Here is a 16,441-nt window from a genome sequence, read left to right as displayed (position 1 = left end):
CTATATTTTTGATCCATTTATGTCAAATATAATGGCATGCATAAATGGCAAATAAATGTCTTCGTTTTGAGTAAATTGAAAGATCTTTTCCCTTTGAAATAGTTTAACATTAATGTTTTTAAAAATATTTTTGTCTTCAGTGTAAAAAGATAATTTGCAACTTCAGAATTAACAGAACTTGTGTAATAAATAATACTAAAGGAAGAATATTTTGGCTGTCTCATTTAGTAGGTTTGAACCTTCGCAGGCTTTAGATATTTTCATCTCATTTTTCTTTAGGTTGCTCAAATCTGATGGAGTGTTTTGCTATCAGTAGACATGATACCTATTAAAATATATATTTTTACTTAGTAGAGATGAAAACTTTGCTTATACTGATATGAGAAGCTGAGGTGTTCTTTGCAGGAACCTGCCAGCAAACCTCCTACTCTTGATCTGGTAAAAGCTGTAGTAACTCTTGGATGACAGAAGAAATGCTTGGAGGGAGTACAAAAACCTATCTGAAAAATGCTGCTAATTGCCTTTTCTGTGTGCTTAAGTATTTGTTACTTGTTAAATTTCCAGTTGTTTCTTAGGAGCTCATCTTTCTGGTACATCTTTCATGAATGCTCATAGCAAATATGACTCAAGTGAATGAAAGTGCAGTGTTGAAACAGCAAATGTCTTGAGCTCTGAAGAACACAGCACTATTACCAATTACCAGAAGTTTTCTCTAAGTTAATTACTTAGTTTTCCTTTTTTTTCTTTTCAGGATACAATCTCCCAGAAGTCAGTAGACATCCATGACTCCATCCAGCCTCGATCTTCAGATGGACGCCCATTTCAGCCCAGCACAGGGGCCACGGTAGCAGAGGAAGCGAGTAAAGCCAGGCCAGCAGCAAGTGTGTACTCTGCAGGGGTTTGGAATTTTTATCTGTGTAGGGTAGTATGTACTGGATGTTTGATGTATTAGTTGGAGTCCCAGCTGTGATTTCAGAAACATGATGGGAAGAAATCACATTGTTTAAATTTTTGTCTTCATGTAGTATGACAGAATTCTCTTGGACTCCTGTGCGTCCACATTTTTTTGCCCGTGTTTTAAAAATTTAAGAGTTCAACTGCAAGCTTGTAGGCTTTTTACCCGAAGCAAAATATTAAAAACATAATCTCCTTACAGTGCTATGTGAGATTTCTTTTTTTAGGAGCAGATTTTTCAGTGCAAAATGCAGCAGAAGCAGTAGCTGAAAAAGAATTCTGTCTATGATTTGAAGAGAGTGTATCAAACCCTGATTTAAGATCCTTGTGCAGTTGTTTCATTGCTTAAAATGGTCATGTGGTACATTAGTACTTGCCACAGCTGCAAACAAGCATGGTACCAATGCTGTGCTAAACCTCCTGCCTGGGAACAGCCTCTGGCTCTTGCTATTGCACTGGAGGTCCAAGACACTCATTTTGGTGATTTTTAGCTAACACTGAACCAGGTTGATGCAGTGTATCATAGACAACTTCAGGAAACAGTTTTTAAGTTCCAGTTGGTAACATGGTGATCTCTTCTGGTGTTAGTAATTCCAGCGGGTGGATTCCTGGTTTGCTTTACACATGTGCTTGAAGTTAAATTGTTCTTCTACATGCCCTCAAAACAGCTCAGAAAAGTTCTTTAGTTAACAAGTAATTTTCTTTCCTTTAAAGAATTTCCAGAACAGAAGTTATTTGCTGCTCTTTTGATCAAGTGTGTTGTACAGCTGGAACTCATTCAGACGATCGACAACATTGTGTTCTTCCCAGCAACTAGCAAAAAAGAGGATGCAGAGAATCTAGCAGCAGCACAAGTAAGTGGAACTGATAGGTACCTCTCTTTTTAGTACCTTTTCCTCCAAAGCTTTTAAGGTAAAGTTTCTTGAACTCCTGCAGCGTCTGCTAATTTACAATTTTTACATGCATTTGAGAATTTCCATTGGCCTGTTGAGATCTTTTACAACTTCTGTTAAATTGCATTTGCTGTGCCAGGGCAGCACTGTGGAGAATAAAACATGCATTGCTAAAGGGATTTATATATCTGGGATGTGAATACAACCTTTAATGCATTGTTAAGTTTAAGTACAAGTACAGAAGTAAACAGGGTAGGATTGAGTTATCACAGGAGCTTGCTGAAAACAGTTGTGAATTTTCACTTCAAATCTTTTTCTTCCTGTTTCCCCTTTTTCAATAGAGAGATGCAGTAGACTTTGATGTCCATGTGGATACACAGGATCAAGGGATGTATCGTTTCCTAACATCACAGCAGCTTTTCAAACTTCTTGATTGTCTGCTGGAATCTCACAGATTTGCTAAAGCATTTAATTCAAACAATGAACAAAGAACTGCTCTCTGGAAAGCAGGTGAGTCAGTCCCGCTGAAGAAATACTTTGTGACAGTATGAATTGACCCAAAAATAGGTCAGGAGTACTTCGATGCCAAATGTAAAAGTTGAAGCTTTAGCTCTGTAAGTGTAGGGTTCTTAAAGTGAGGAGACCTAATCCATGGAGGTGCAAATATCTCTGGTTTCCTAAAATTTAAGGTTTCACTGAGGTACTGCTGCCAAGCTGATTCTTGGCTGTAGGTGTGAGTCCCATGCTTGGAAACTGCAGGCACAAACACAGGTGTCACAGCCAGTTGTAAGCTGATATTAAAATGGGTGCCAAACACGATCATGCCATATATGAACAGGTTAATTTTTAGCAATGCTCCATTGTAATAAGTATTATGAGAAATTAATTACCTGAGGTTCCTCTGTCTGTGTGCAGAAAGAGAAGTGGGGGACTGTAAGAAATTGAACCAAAAATCTAAAAAGATGCTTGGAATTCCTGTAGGTTTCAAAGGCAAGTCCAAGCCCAACCTGCTGAAGCAGGAGACGAGCAGCCTGGCCTGCGGGCTGCGCATCCTGTTCCGCATGTACATGGACGAGAGCCGCACCAGCGCCTGGGAGGAGGTCCAGCAGAGGCTGCTGAAGTAAGGCCCGTGGAGCTGAGCCTGTTGTGTTATTTCTCATGTTAAAGAAAGGGGGTGGGTTCTTTAAAAGGACAGACCATCTCTGTTTGTAGTAAACTTCTATAGCCAACACCTGTGTGTGGTGGTCACAGCTAATATTAAGAGTTATATATGTTCTGTGGGGAGTGCTGTGCCTGCAGCTACTGATGCTGTCTCTCCTTTTTGTTCTCATTACATGTTTTGCAGGGAGAATAAAGATTTTTTTTTTCATCTTTTTTTTTTAATCAGGTGGGGGCTCTTCTTTAAAAAGGAAAGCAGCTATCACCTAAACCCTGTTTTTTCTTTCACTAACTTCAGGTATTTTAGGGAAGTGGCACTGTTTGTTCTTATTTTCAGAAATGGACACTGGGCTTAAGCAGCCTTGTGAGCATACAGAGGCCTTTGGCTCTTTGGTCATTGATCTGAATGTTCTTTGTTCATAAAGTTTTCAAGCAGCTGTTGGAATAATGGAGGGCTTTAAACCTCAACAGCAGCACTTAAGGCTAAGACTTCAAGGTTCACAGACTAGGAAGCAGAGCTGAAAACTGCCTGGTTACATCAACATGAGATATTCCTAAAGCCCACATAATGTTTTGTCAGATACCTGTCAAGGAGCACTTGATACTTTTCAAATCCATTCACAGACAGTATAATCACATTTTGTCAGCTTATTTATTACTGAAGTCCCAGGACTTTGGGTTTGACTTGAACAAGGTCACTGCTTTCTGTCATTAACCAGGCTTAGAGCAGCTTTCATAATGCAATGCTGTTCTACACCAGGGCTTTACACTGCCAGAATTTGCAAAGCCAGAGCTCTCTTTCTGCAGTAGAGCTCAGAAGGAAATGTGAGTTGTTATTTTTTTGTGTCTTCTGTCTCCAGTGTCTGCAGCGAGGCTCTGAGCTATTTCCTCACTCTTACATCAGAAAGTCATCGGGAAGCCTGGACTAACCTTTTACTCTTATTTTTGACTAAAGTCCTGAAGATAAGTGATGAAAGGGTAAGTAACTGTTTGGAATGATGGTTGAGATGACGTGTACAGGTAAGAAGTAGTTCCAGACTGGTTCTTCACACACAGTTACAGACTTGACTTTAAAAGCTCCTGCTGCTCTGTAGACACTCTTGTGTTGAGGGAATATACATTCAAACTGCACTTGACAGACACTGACACTAATAATTCAGTGTGAAGGTGCAATGAGTGATAAAATAAAATGTGTCAGAGAAGTTTAAAGATGCTGGAATCCTTTAGAAGGCAGACAATTAGTGATGATATTTTATTCAAAGAATTAACTCTTGTTTCTGCTGCCGCTGCTGCAGGTACACGTACACCTTGACCTTCTCCAAAGTAGTTCTGCAGTAAATAAGTCCCTGTTTAATCTTCCTCTAAGAACACTTGGCTGAAATAATTAAGTGATGAAAAAGGCCAACTGCAAGAAAAAAGCTCATAATAGAAAAATATTTCCTCTTGGAGAATAAGCATTAGTAAGGAGCTTTGTGTAGCTGGTGAGCATCTGTCAGAGTATATCACAGCTGTCTTAGCCGTATTCTAGCACTGAAATGCTGCTAATATCAGTTGTAAAGATGTTTCTACTTGTCACTTTGTGAGTTTCTCACCCTCATTTGGGAGAGTATTTAAAATTCTGATTTTGCAGTGTGCTTTCTGAGGTGTACCCATGTATAACAGAGTCATTTCTTGTTTGTTTTCTCCTCAGTTCAAGGCCCATGCCTCATTCTACTACCCTTTGCTGTGTGAAATCATGCAGTTTGACCTTATTCCTGAGCTTCGGGCTGTGTTGCGAAGGTTTTTCCTGCGGATCGGGGTGGTTTTCCAAATATCCCAACCACCAGAACAAGAGCCTGGAATAAGCAAGCATTAGCAGATAGTGATGCTCTGTTTCCAAGTTTATATTCCTCAGCTAAATAAAAGGACCAGGTAGCTGGGCCATTCTGTCTGGATATCCATGTAAATGGTTTCTTTCTCTGGCAGTTGTATCCAAGGGTTAACGGTACAGACGCTTCCAACTGTAACTAAGGCTTGCAGCACTCCAGTCCCTCTCTTTCCTGGCGGATTCTCTCTCATCGGTTTCTCTTGCCTGGCTCCTGCTGAGCACAGAGCCAGTTTATAGCACAGTCCCCCTTGTCAGCACGGGCTGCAGTGTCCTTTACTGTCCTAGACAGCAGCATAGCAACAGATGTTTATGGCGGGTGTGAAAGTGAAGTGTACCCAAAGAAACATATATGTAAAGGTTTGAGCTTCTGCGAGAAGTACAACTCAGGAGAGCTGTATTTTGAAGGATAAAATGTTTATAGTGAAAAGAAAATGGAGATTATTGTTCATGGAAAAAAATATTTAGCAACTATGTCTGATATTCTAAGATTTTTGCACACTCAGGCTGTCTGAGACATTGGTAATCATCCTTCTGTGAAAATGTACAGAGATGCAGATCTGTAATATAAACTCTTTAACACTATACAGTTCTTCCCAAATTATTTTATTTCTGTATTACTGATTTGTTGAAAGCCCATAACTCTTCCTTGTTTACCAAATGCACTAGAAGTTTGGGTTTCTTTTTTGGGTTGTGATTTTTTTTTCTTCCTTTTTTGTTATTTTTGTTTTGTTTTGTTTCATTGTAGCCCAGAAGTTATTGTTGCCGACTTTTGTCAAGAACAGCGGTAGAAATATCACGACTGACATAACTACCTGTAATATACTTGTTTTAGGGCTTTGAAATATAACGAGCCAATGAAATGATGATCCTTCAAGGACTGGAACTTGAATCACTGCAAACAAGTCTAGGTTGTGTCTGCTGTCAGATGTTTTTTGTTTGATGTAGATTTCACTCTTATGTACAGAATTTAATGTTGGATATATTCAAGTAACAAATCTGGCATGGTTTGGGGATGGTTAAATTTATTGGAAATGTATTCATACTGTGAATTGTGCTCTGATGGTTAACAGACGAGATTGTCAAGCATTCTGTATTACAATGGATGTAGAAATTTTTTTCAGATGGACAAAATGTATATGGTACAGATATGTAAAGTTTTCTATGTAAAAAAAATTCTGTACAACTTTCTGTACAATATTTGGTTCTCATCTGGCATATTCTAATCAGGTTATAGGTCAATAAAGTTTTTGAACTCTTTCATCAGTGCAATCAAAACCAGTCTAATCCACAGCTACTTGTTTTACAGTTTGCTTTGCCTCTCATGCTTTTGTTTCAAAGGAGCAAACCCCAGAAACCTTGGTGCTGTCTGGGTGACTGGGATGCCTCTCCTCACTGTTAGAGACAAATACAGGGGGAAAAGGAGTGGTAAATTAAAAAAAAAGGTGGGCAGGGCTGGAGGAGAATGAAAGCGCTACATGAAGTGGTCAGATGGACCCTGTAGTGCTGCACAGATAGAGAAGCTCAGAGCTGCATTTTGCTCTCTGGGGATTAAAACACAAACACCAAACAGCGGCTGGATAAAGGGGGAAGGGTTGGGATTGCAGTTCTGCTGACTTGGAACACATCAGCCGGCTCAGCCATGTCAGTATCTTCAATTTTGCTGGTAAGAGTGGAATTGGATTGTTCTGCAGTGTGCTCCCACAAAACTCCTGACTGGCACGGGAGAGCAGTGGGAAGAGCAAGGTGTGTGAGGGAGCCTCCTCTCTTTCAGGGCATTCACAGCAGGTTCCAGAAATAAGTGTAAGCAGTTCAGTGAAATAGCTATTGGAAAAGCCAGAAAAGGGAATTAAAATGCTGTGACCCATGGTTCAGAATTTGCTCACGAAGTTAATTGGGGTGGAGCAAAAAACCAAATAACAATTACCAGAGTCACAAGGGGTAGAATTGAGGTTATTTCAATTAATTGTATCCTTACCTCTTGGGCTGTATTTTACTTGTTCAGTTTGTCGTGCTGTGCTTTTTATCTTAAACTGCTGTGTTAGGCCAGACCTAAGGTCCTTGACAGTGACCAGTTATTTTTATGGTGAGTATAATGTGTCCCATCCTATTCATTGTCATACTCTCCCCCATGGCTTTAGCAAACTGTTTGAGACCATTGCCAGGGTGTCCCTGACACTACTGCCCTGAGCACTGTTTAAACAGCCCCTGTTCCTTGTGTGTCTGCCCAATTGCTTTCTAATCATCTGGGTTCAAGATAGAGCACTGAGTACAATGAATTATCTAAAAACTTGGGCAGTTTTGGTTTTGGGGCTCTTTCTGGTTTTAAACCTCACTGCTTTATTGTTTTGTTGTGTACTCCTCTTTAGTAAGGACATTATTCTTTCTTCTCATGCCTTATTTATTGCTCATGTGGAAAAGGCCTCGTAGCTGTTTAATTTTGGTTCATTGGGAGCTGAACTTTGGTGTCATTGTAACTCTTTTGTGCCTCTCTTCAGTTCTTGCAGTGCCAGAGCAGCACCAGGTGTGCTCTGGGCATTGTGTTCAACTTGCAGCTCTCTGAACACTCATACATGATCATTGTCAGAAATCTGGGGTCAGGGGCAGAGAATAGGTTCTCCTTTAGTGATCTCAGTATCCATCAGGGCTGGGACTGCAGATACATTTATTTTGCAGGTGAGGCTGTCATGATAAAAGGTTAGGGAGGCAGAAGGGCCCTGCCAAAAGCTGAACTTTAAAGAGGCAGAGAGCACTGCAGAAAGATCTGGAAAGGGAAGATGCAAAGGACTCAGTGTCCTGAGTAGTGCCCAAGGGAGGGTAGCTGCAGGGAAGAGTGGAATTCATGGTGCTAAGGGCTGCTGAGCAGTGAGGTTAAAGTAATAGCAGTGGTTTCAGGACATAGCACAGGTGAAGGAAGTTATTCAGAGGGGTTCTGCCACAACCGGCCTTGAACTGGAGAAAAGGAATGCCAGGTTCTGATGGTCTGTGGCATTTATGAAACTTACTGCAGTGAAATGAGGTGGCTTTTTAGGGAGACACTTCATGCTTCTCTCAGGGGAAAAACTCCAATTAAAATCAAGGAAATAATAATTAAACTTTGTTGGCAGTTAGATGAGGAAGAGAAATTCTGCATCTAGCCTGGAGTTGGTACAGTCAATATGCCTCAAACTTCAGCTTGTGAGGCAACTGGAGAGAGCCATCAGGGCAGGTGACAAAGTATAAAAGGCGTAAGGTGGGCTTTAGCATGAGAGGGTGGTAAGTGTATTAATTTCAAGCATTTTCACAAAGTTATTTCCTCTGTCTCTGGGAAGTCCAGCCTGAAGCAGCCATGCAGCCCGAGGTACCTGCTCCAGCCCAGGTCAGGGATTGCCCAGTGCCCCTGCTTGAGTGGCCACGGCTGTCAGACCCACTCTGTTGAACCTTCTCACTGCTGAGCTAGAAATTCAGGGTAAGAATTACCCTGATTTGGCAAATCCTCTCTGGGAAGGAATGTGCTAAGCCCATGAAGCTCAACACCACACAGGTTTGAAAGTACATCTGTCAGCAAACATTGCCTGCCGTCATCATGGAATCGCTGTAGCCTTCAGACAGGTTTACAAAAGCTTGAAGGTGGCAGTGTAGTAAAAACAAAAGACCTTGCAAAAAGTTCTTGTTTTCATCAGTGGTTTGTTAGGGTCATTTTTACCCTGTTGATCAGGTTTACGCCTCTGGGTGGGAATTTCCTAACCAAAAGGAAAGTTGCAGCATTACCCCTGCTTCACCTTGGTTGTGTAATTCACTGAACTCCTAAAATCTTGCTCCATGTCCTTCTTGCTAAAGCTCTGTGCTCTCAATGAACAGATTTTCCATGTGTTGTTATTTCTTTGGAGACAGCTTTAACACTCCAGTTTGTTCATGAGTAAATAAAAGCTGAAGCAAATCATAAATTAAGAAAATTGAAGTCGGCTTTCACAGTTTTTATAACAAAAATAATTTTAGTAACAAAATACTTTATTAACTCTTCAATCAGAAACATAAATATATTCAACAATATCTGTATTTTCAGCACACAACAAATTAGGGAATGTAAGACATATTGTTGATAGTATTTTTTTTCCATGAAAGTGTTAGCTGTGCTTTCATGCAGGACTGCATTTATCCTGTATTAAAACCTAAGTGTCCGTGTTCAAGTTACTCTTTGGGTAAAAACCTAATGCCCTTCTGCTCTTGGGCTGCTCTAATGCCGGAAATTTTTGGATTTTGACTATAAATCTAAAAAAAATCTTTGATTTAATATCAAATTCACACACACCACACTCTGTTTCTGAGGCTGAAACTTAAGTTGTATGAAAAGTGCAAAAGCTGCCAAGCTATTCCTCCACGTCACGGAACAGAAAACATCCCTGTACTCCACCTCCGCTCCACTGCAGCGGCTGATCCTTTATTATTGCTATTTGGACTGACACACACAGCTCCACACACTGTACACGGAAGACAGCTCTCCCTCCCTGCGAGACCCCTGGCCGGGCCGAGCGCTCCCTCCCAGCCGGCTCCCGGGCAGAGTCAGCCGTGTGCGGTGGAGAGGCCGTGCCAGGCCATCGGGAGTGCGCTCTGCTGGGACAGCTTCCCTGCGCTCCCCGGGGACAGCTGCCCTGCGCTCCCCGGGGACAGCTGCCCTGCGCCCGGCTGCTCCGCCAGCAGCCGCCGCAGCGTGGCCGATGTGCCCGGCCGCAGCCAGGGCTCTGTGGCCACCGTGTCCGTGGAGCTGGCCTGGGACTGGGCACGCTTCAGAAGGTCATCCACATCCCCTAAGGAAATGTCATCACCTGAGAGAGGAGAGCAACACCTGTGTTAGACCGGACAACGTGACACAGGGCAGGCTTGGCTGCAATCAGTGTAGCAATAATGCTTTAAAATTATATATATTATAATGCTTTTAAATGGCATCTCTACTTAGTACACGTTTGCTGATGTTCTGGGGAATTAGGCCTCAACAGCTCCCCCCGAGCAGCTCAGCGAGGGCATGAGGATACAGGCAGGGGTGGGTGGACTGGGCAGAGGGTTCTTGCTTTCCAAAAAACTTCTATTTAGGGAGAATCTAATCTGTCAGTGCCTGTATGCATAAAAATGCACGTGAAAATAAGGCCATTCAATTACTATGGCCTGACTGAGCCTTGTATAAATGTAGGGGGATAGAATACAAGTAAATAAAGGTAGTATAGAAAGTAATCTTATCCCCTTAAGAGTTGCAGCTGGGTTAATTATTAAAGATTAGGAGCAGGCCTGACTTTAACAAGGCCACACCTGTAGCCAATAAGAAGAGTGTTATAAAAGAGTGGATTGGTGGGAACTGGAGTCAGTTAGCTACTGTGAGGACAAGGAAGAGCCAGCGCCTAGAGGAGCTGCCTATGAGAAACATCAAGGAGGTACGGAACTCTAGCAATATGGAACCTTTGCAATATAATGACAATAGAACTCTTGCAATATAATAACAACAAATAAACAATCTCCTACTGCGGAAGAATTGTTTTAACTTGGTTTAACGGTGCAAATGCAAGTGAGCCTGTGCATCACAGCCCAAAACCTCAGTGAATGTCATGCTGAAAGTGGCTAAGTTGGGATCTTCCAGCTACAAACAAGCCCCACCTAACAAAAACCAGAACTGCCTTGCCTATGAACTTGGGGTCCTTATCACTCTGAACTCTACTGTTACTTCTTTCAATTCTGTCAGCAATTATACATACATCTATTACCTTAAACAGATAGTATGGATTATCAAACAACATACATTTTTACTATATATGAAAGAGTATAAAGATGTAAGTTCCTCTGTGCTGTTCATTTTTTGGCTTCACAGCATCTAATTTATTACATACTTAAACAAAAAAAAAATTACGGAAATCCCCTCTATCTATAACAACTGGAAAATGCAATGTTTTCCTCTTAAAATTGAACCACATCAGTGAAGAGGTTCTGGTTTCTTGGTGATAAAGGTGGGCAGAAGCATGTTTAAAGACTGGATTAGGAAAAAAAATCAACATTTTTCAAAAAACATCCTAATTAAAACAAAATAGAATTGCATATTCTTTAGTGATTAAATAATTAAGCAATTAATAAGTGTCATGTAATTTTAGTATTTGGATGATTTTTAAAAATTTCAGGTTCTTGTTCTGCAAAAAATGATGACTTTTTAAAAATGAGAATTTAAACCAAAGTAATGAGAATCTGAAGATTCTCATTAAAAACTGAAAGCTGATGGTCTAAGCATGGGTGTCAGAGCCCAAGGCCTGGAGAAGCAGCAGGAAGGAGTGCAGGGGTGAAGGACAGAACTGCACAACCCCACGTACACTGGGGCTCAGTTTCCCTCTTTGTCTGTTAGGTGGGATTGCAGGTTCTAAAACCAAATGCCAAATACTTTTTGTTCCAAAAGAACTTGGCAGGAATCATTAGTTCTGTCACATCACACAGTGATCTGATCATCCTCCAAGCCTTCCCAGTCTGGTTAAAACTTGTCTGCAACACTAGAAGTGAGAGCAGACCTCCCTCTCCCTAGAGCCTGTCATCTCCTGCGCTTGAAGCTGGCAGAGTGAACCTCTTTGTCTCCTCAATCCTGGGTCAGATCAACTCTCTTGTGAGTTGGAACCCACAGTTTTTTGCATATGTAGGTTTAGAGGGGTTAACAGCACACAGCAGGAAAAGTGATACCTAAAGAAAATAATTTTCTGTTTGCTGCTTTAAGAGATGACATCTAGCAACAATAAAAATAAGGTTGTTTAGAGACAAACTGGGAATGTCCAGGCCAGGGGGCTGCATTTCCCCACCCTTAACTACTTCTGCCTTTACAGCAAAGCCTTCAGATCTTGCAGATGCCAGAGGCAAGATCAACTGCTCTGCCAGAGGTAAGATCACAGTGCACATCCCTGGATCAGACTCACTTGGTGCTGCTTTGAGAAAGCACAGCAGATCAGCTGCACTGCAGAACTTCTTCATCATGAATTTCAACACTTCACACACTCCCTAAAAAACTGTCCTTAATTGGGACACACATCAAGACGTGATAATTCAGTTTGCATGTGGAGGCTGAGGGTAAGGAAAGCTTTTCCTTAGCATGAAATCCTGCCTTAGGAATGGATGGTATCTGGATTCCTGCAGAACACCAACAGCAGCACATCTTGTGTGCCCAAACCTGTGAGAATTCCCTCTTCTGTATCTGAGCCTGCTCTTGTTTATGCCCACAGGACCACCCATACCTCGCTTGACAGAAACTCCATCACCCCAAATATTCACCAAGTCTACACTGATGGGAATTTTTTTGGATGGGTAAAAATGGAGGAGAAGGCCTGACTCCTTTTGTCTAATTTGCCAATTAAGAAAACAATACTAGGATGCCTTTAAGATTCATTCCCACATCAGTCCCATAGGAGAAAGTGAACTGCTGTGAACAGAGCCTCCTTATTGAACCAGACCAGCTCTGAATTTAGAATTTGTCTAAGCCTGTGAACTGCTATCTCTGGTCATTTCAAGGGAAGATAACCAGGTTCCTTAGTTATATATTTGAGAGATTTGTTTTCTCTCAGCAGTGTTTCTGAGGGCAGAGGAGAAATGACAGTCCTGGCTGCTCAGAAAGCAAGAGGATGCCACAAGGGTTCTTTCAGACTGTTAGGGAAAAGGAGTAAAGAAACTTGGCTTCACTCATTTTTTCTGTAACATCCCTGAGCACAAGGAGGGAACAGGAGGGCAAGCAGCAGTGCAGCCTGAACAACCACAGCTGAGCAAGAAGATCTATTGCTGCCTTTCCAAGAGGCACAAATGCCAAGGATGAGTGATTGGTCCCCATGTGCTCCAGAGAACAAGCTACATACAGACATATAAATATATACATATATATACACACATATCAAAATTATATTTATCTAAAGGCTGAAGCTCTGGAGGCTGTGACAAACAGAAGGTAAGCAAAATAAAAAGTGTAGTGCATATGATATGAGGTGAAATTATAAAAGAGGTGAAATATAACAAAGATACTGAAGCAGTAGTAGTAGTTCACACAGCAAATATATCTGGGTGAAGTAAAATAAGTAAAGATATTATTTAGATTATAGAAGAAAATTAGTATGAATAGGGTTTATTTTTTAGTGACTTAAAACCACAGTGAGATGGTTAAAACAAACAAAAAAAGGATGAAGTGCTTGTAAGAGTACCCATAGCAACAGAATCAAAAATACTGCCAGCATCTGTACTCTCGAAGTTTATAAAAAGGATACTGATACTGTAATTGCCTAGACAGCATAGCAACTACGTCCCCAAAAAAAAAAAAAAAGGAAGATTTCAGACTCATATGAAAGAATCATTAGCACAAAGTGTATGAACTGGGTCTCAACCCATGTGATAAATTAAAGGCCATTAATGGTTGCCATGATTGGTATTTCATACACAAAAAGGATCTAGATCAGGCAGCCAGCATTTGGAGATGCTCCAAGACAACTCCCAGCACCTGATGTAAGAAACTTGGAATGAATTCAAGTGTGTGTGCAGTGAAAGAGGTATCAGTATCAAATACTCACATACTCAAATACTGAACAATCATTCACATTAACAAACCACTAGAAAATCAAATTAACTAGAAACTGAAGTACTTCATCATACACAGTTCTCTGGCATATCTTCATGCTGGTTGGAACACAGACATCTCTGACTCCCAGGAATGCCAACAGACAGGCACCTCATCACCATTCACCACTTGGGTGTTTTATTTCTTCCCACTGCCATTGCAGCTGTGCAGCTGGATATCCCCATCCTGCTGCCCACACTGCAGTGCTGCTCACAGGACAAGAAGGAGTGGCTGATCAGACAGGAATATGAGAATCTTCTCCTATTCTGCTCCTCTAAACTTAGTCTGAAGAAGTTGTGTTGAGGCGGCTGGGGAAGCCCTTGTACCAGCTACAGAGCTCTACAAATAACCCCTGTGTTTGATCTGGTTGCTCACTGTTCTGCTACATGAAGCCTATTATTATTTGTTCCTTTAATTATTGTAATTACTCACTGTTCACTACATCATCTCTGCTACAGGGAGCATACCCAAGGAAGGAGAGTTCTGCTGCAGCTCAGTCAGTCTGTGCAGTCGCTCCTCGTTCTTGCCTTTCACCTGCTCCACGTCGAGGCTGAAGTTGGAGTGCAAGGAGAAGCTGTCAGGCTGAGGCAATGGGGTCTGCCCTGCTGGAACTTCCTCCTGCAGGGAACCCAAAAATGTACAAATCCTTCCGTTAAACAGCATCCTTTTTATAGGGCAAATAGCTACACATGTACTCCCTCAGGAGCCACGACATGGAGTCACTGTGGAAGCACAGGAACTGGCTGACATTGCATCTGTCAGTTCTTACATGTACAGCACTCTCCAAAGCTCTCTGCTTCAGTCGCCTCCTCTCCCTTGCAGAAAGTGGATGCTGTGGTAACAAATTCACTTCTTCTAAGGCAGAAAACATTTCCCCATTAGCACCTGGAAAAACAGGTGAAATCATTTTCAAAGGAATCGAAATACCAGAGAGTGCTCCAACCTGTTTATGTTTTGAAACAAGCCAGTATGTTGTACGTGACTCCATCACAGGAAAGTATTCATTACAAATCTTGTTTATACCCAGACCTTTAAAGCAAATGAGTACTCAAATGAGCACAGCACCTCTACTTGAAAGGGAGAACACTTGGAAAATCAGTCATAAATAAATATGTTACATGAAATATATAATAACATTACATGGACTGACACTGTTACGTGGAATACGATAACACAAAATCTATGCCTTATAAAAATACTGCCAACATCTGTTCATACAAGAATAAATAACTACACTTTTTGATCATACCTGTATCACATCACAGTGGGAGGAGTTTCATCTATTTTTATAATACACATGAACCCTAAGGTCATGTCTCTGCTTCACAATTGTGTATTTCCCCCTCTTTTGCTGACTCTGGAAACTCACACACAAACTGTTTCAAACAAGTGCTTCTGTTTTTTCCTCCTCCTGGGAGAGTAACCCCAGCCTGGGGCTGGCTGATGGCTCTGCTACTGCTTGGTGCAGACAGTGGGCTCTGTTTCCTACTGCAGCCCCTCTGGCATCCTCATTCCTTCCCAGGAAAAGGAAGGACTGCTCCAAAAAACCTCTGCAGAATCCACTGCCACCAACTACTCTTTGTGACAACAAAGTCATGTTTTGGAAAAGTGTTAGTCCAGTATATCACATAAAATAAAAAAAAAATTAAAGGACAAATGTGTGTCAATTCTAAACATAAGAATCAAACAGTTATTTTGATTGAAAATTGACATACTTAGGTTTGAAAAATAAATTTGATTGATATCAAACAAGTTCAGAATAATACAAAGAGGTCTTTTTTAAAATTCTTTTATATTGTCAGGTTTTTTTTTCCCTAAAAATACATTTTTATTCCCCTCTCATCTTTTCCCTTCCCCAGTTTCACCAACAGTACTCATGCTCTTATCACAAATGTTTCAAATAAAAAAATCAAAGCATAATTTCAAAATGGTGTAAGGCTAACAAATCATGTATCAGAATTCCAGCTACAAGACCAGCTGAACTTCACTATATTCAAAATTTGTGCTATTACTTGGAATATAAAAAATGGTTTAACAGTGTGAATTTGTCACAACAAAGGGCAAGCTTAAGAATTTATTTGTACCATTAGTGTATCATCAGTATCGGATGCTACCTGTTCCTGTAAGCATCCATCATTCAGATCCTGCTGCACAGAGATGCTTTTAAATCACTGCATTAACACTAATGGATTCTCGGGTTTTCAATGAGGCAAAAAGGAAAAAAGAAACTAATTTATTTCTAACTGCCTCAAACACTTTATTTCTAACTGCCTCAAATTTCAGAGCCCTAGGAGATAAACTCATATGTAATGCTGACAAAAGATGTCAAAACTGAGTTGCATTTTAAACCCAACCAAAAAAAACCTCAAGCAAAACAAGAGAGAAGCGTTACACTGCTCTTAGGAAATGGCAAACACTGTTACAATAACCCCCTGTATTTCACCAAAGACCCTCAGACAATGGGAGCAGCACAACTCACAGAGAAGGCAGCCCACAGAGAGAATGATAGGGTTTTTTTTTTTAATTCAGGGATGGAAGTCACCAGATTAATATTCAGAATTTTAGTAGCTATTTATAAAGCCCAAACAATGCAAAGGATAACACATTTTTAGTTAATGCATACAGCTCACTATTGAAGAATATGGTTTTCATCAGCCAAAAATGATCTGGGGAAAAAGGAAAAAAGGGGATGGGGGGAATAAAAAATATGTTAGGTTAACTCAAACACCTCACTAAACTGCAAGTACCAGGTGGATGGGAAGAAGAAGGGAAAGAGTGAGAGCACTATAAATATCATGAACCTTAGGAAATAACCAAGAACACTCCATTAGAGAGCTGACAGCCTCCCAGCAGATGAAAGGACACAGTTCACAGAAGGCACAGGTTGGATATTTATCCACACAATACTGCTGATGGTGAACAGGGATTCAAAAATGCTAATTCCAGCTGGTGAAAAAAAAACTGTGAAATGCTTTATGAAAG

The 16,441-nt window shown here is 40.9% G+C and overlaps 2 protein-coding genes across 10 annotated transcripts in view; one reads left to right on the top strand and one right to left on the bottom strand.

Moving 5' to 3' along the window:
- The window catches only part of ARFGEF1 (ADP ribosylation factor guanine nucleotide exchange factor 1), an 85,345-nt gene extending 79,216 nt beyond the window's left edge, over nucleotides 1-6,129 (top strand). For both annotated transcript variants that reach the window (XM_030944185.1, XM_030944186.1), the window contains exons 34-39: nucleotides 752-881; nucleotides 1,669-1,808; nucleotides 2,189-2,357; nucleotides 2,829-2,967; nucleotides 3,866-3,983; nucleotides 4,696-6,129. In XM_030944185.1, coding sequence (XP_030800045.1) covers nucleotides 752-881; nucleotides 1,669-1,808; nucleotides 2,189-2,357; nucleotides 2,829-2,967; nucleotides 3,866-3,983; nucleotides 4,696-4,860 — 861 coding nt within the window. In that variant the 3' untranslated portion in view covers nucleotides 4,861-6,129. The remainder of the gene's footprint in view (nucleotides 1-751; nucleotides 882-1,668; nucleotides 1,809-2,188; nucleotides 2,358-2,828; nucleotides 2,968-3,865; nucleotides 3,984-4,695) is intronic.
- Nucleotides 6,130-8,841: 2,712 nt separating this feature from the next.
- The window catches only part of CSPP1 (centrosome and spindle pole associated protein 1), a 61,853-nt gene continuing 54,253 nt past the window's right edge, over nucleotides 8,842-16,441 (bottom strand). For 7 of the 8 annotated variants that reach the window (XM_030966415.1, XM_030966433.1, XM_030966437.1 and 4 more), the window contains 3 exons: nucleotides 14,229-14,344; nucleotides 13,927-14,077; nucleotides 8,842-9,674 (listed from right to left, as the gene is read on the bottom strand). In XM_030966415.1, the coding sequence (XP_030822275.1) occupies nucleotides 9,412-9,674; nucleotides 13,927-14,077; nucleotides 14,229-14,344 (530 nt within the window). In that variant the 3' untranslated portion in view covers nucleotides 8,842-9,411. Of the gene's footprint in view, nucleotides 9,675-13,891; nucleotides 14,078-14,228; nucleotides 14,345-16,441 lie in introns of all 8 variants that reach the window. The other variant, XM_030966449.1, reaches the window with a different exon arrangement.

The sequence above is a fragment of the Camarhynchus parvulus genome, chromosome 2 (genome assembly GCF_901933205.1).
Source record: "Camarhynchus parvulus chromosome 2, STF_HiC, whole genome shotgun sequence".
NCBI lineage: Eukaryota > Metazoa > Chordata > Aves > Passeriformes > Thraupidae > Camarhynchus > Camarhynchus parvulus.
Note: the sequence above shows the minus strand (reverse complement) of the source record. Positions and strands in the feature narration are given on the sequence as shown.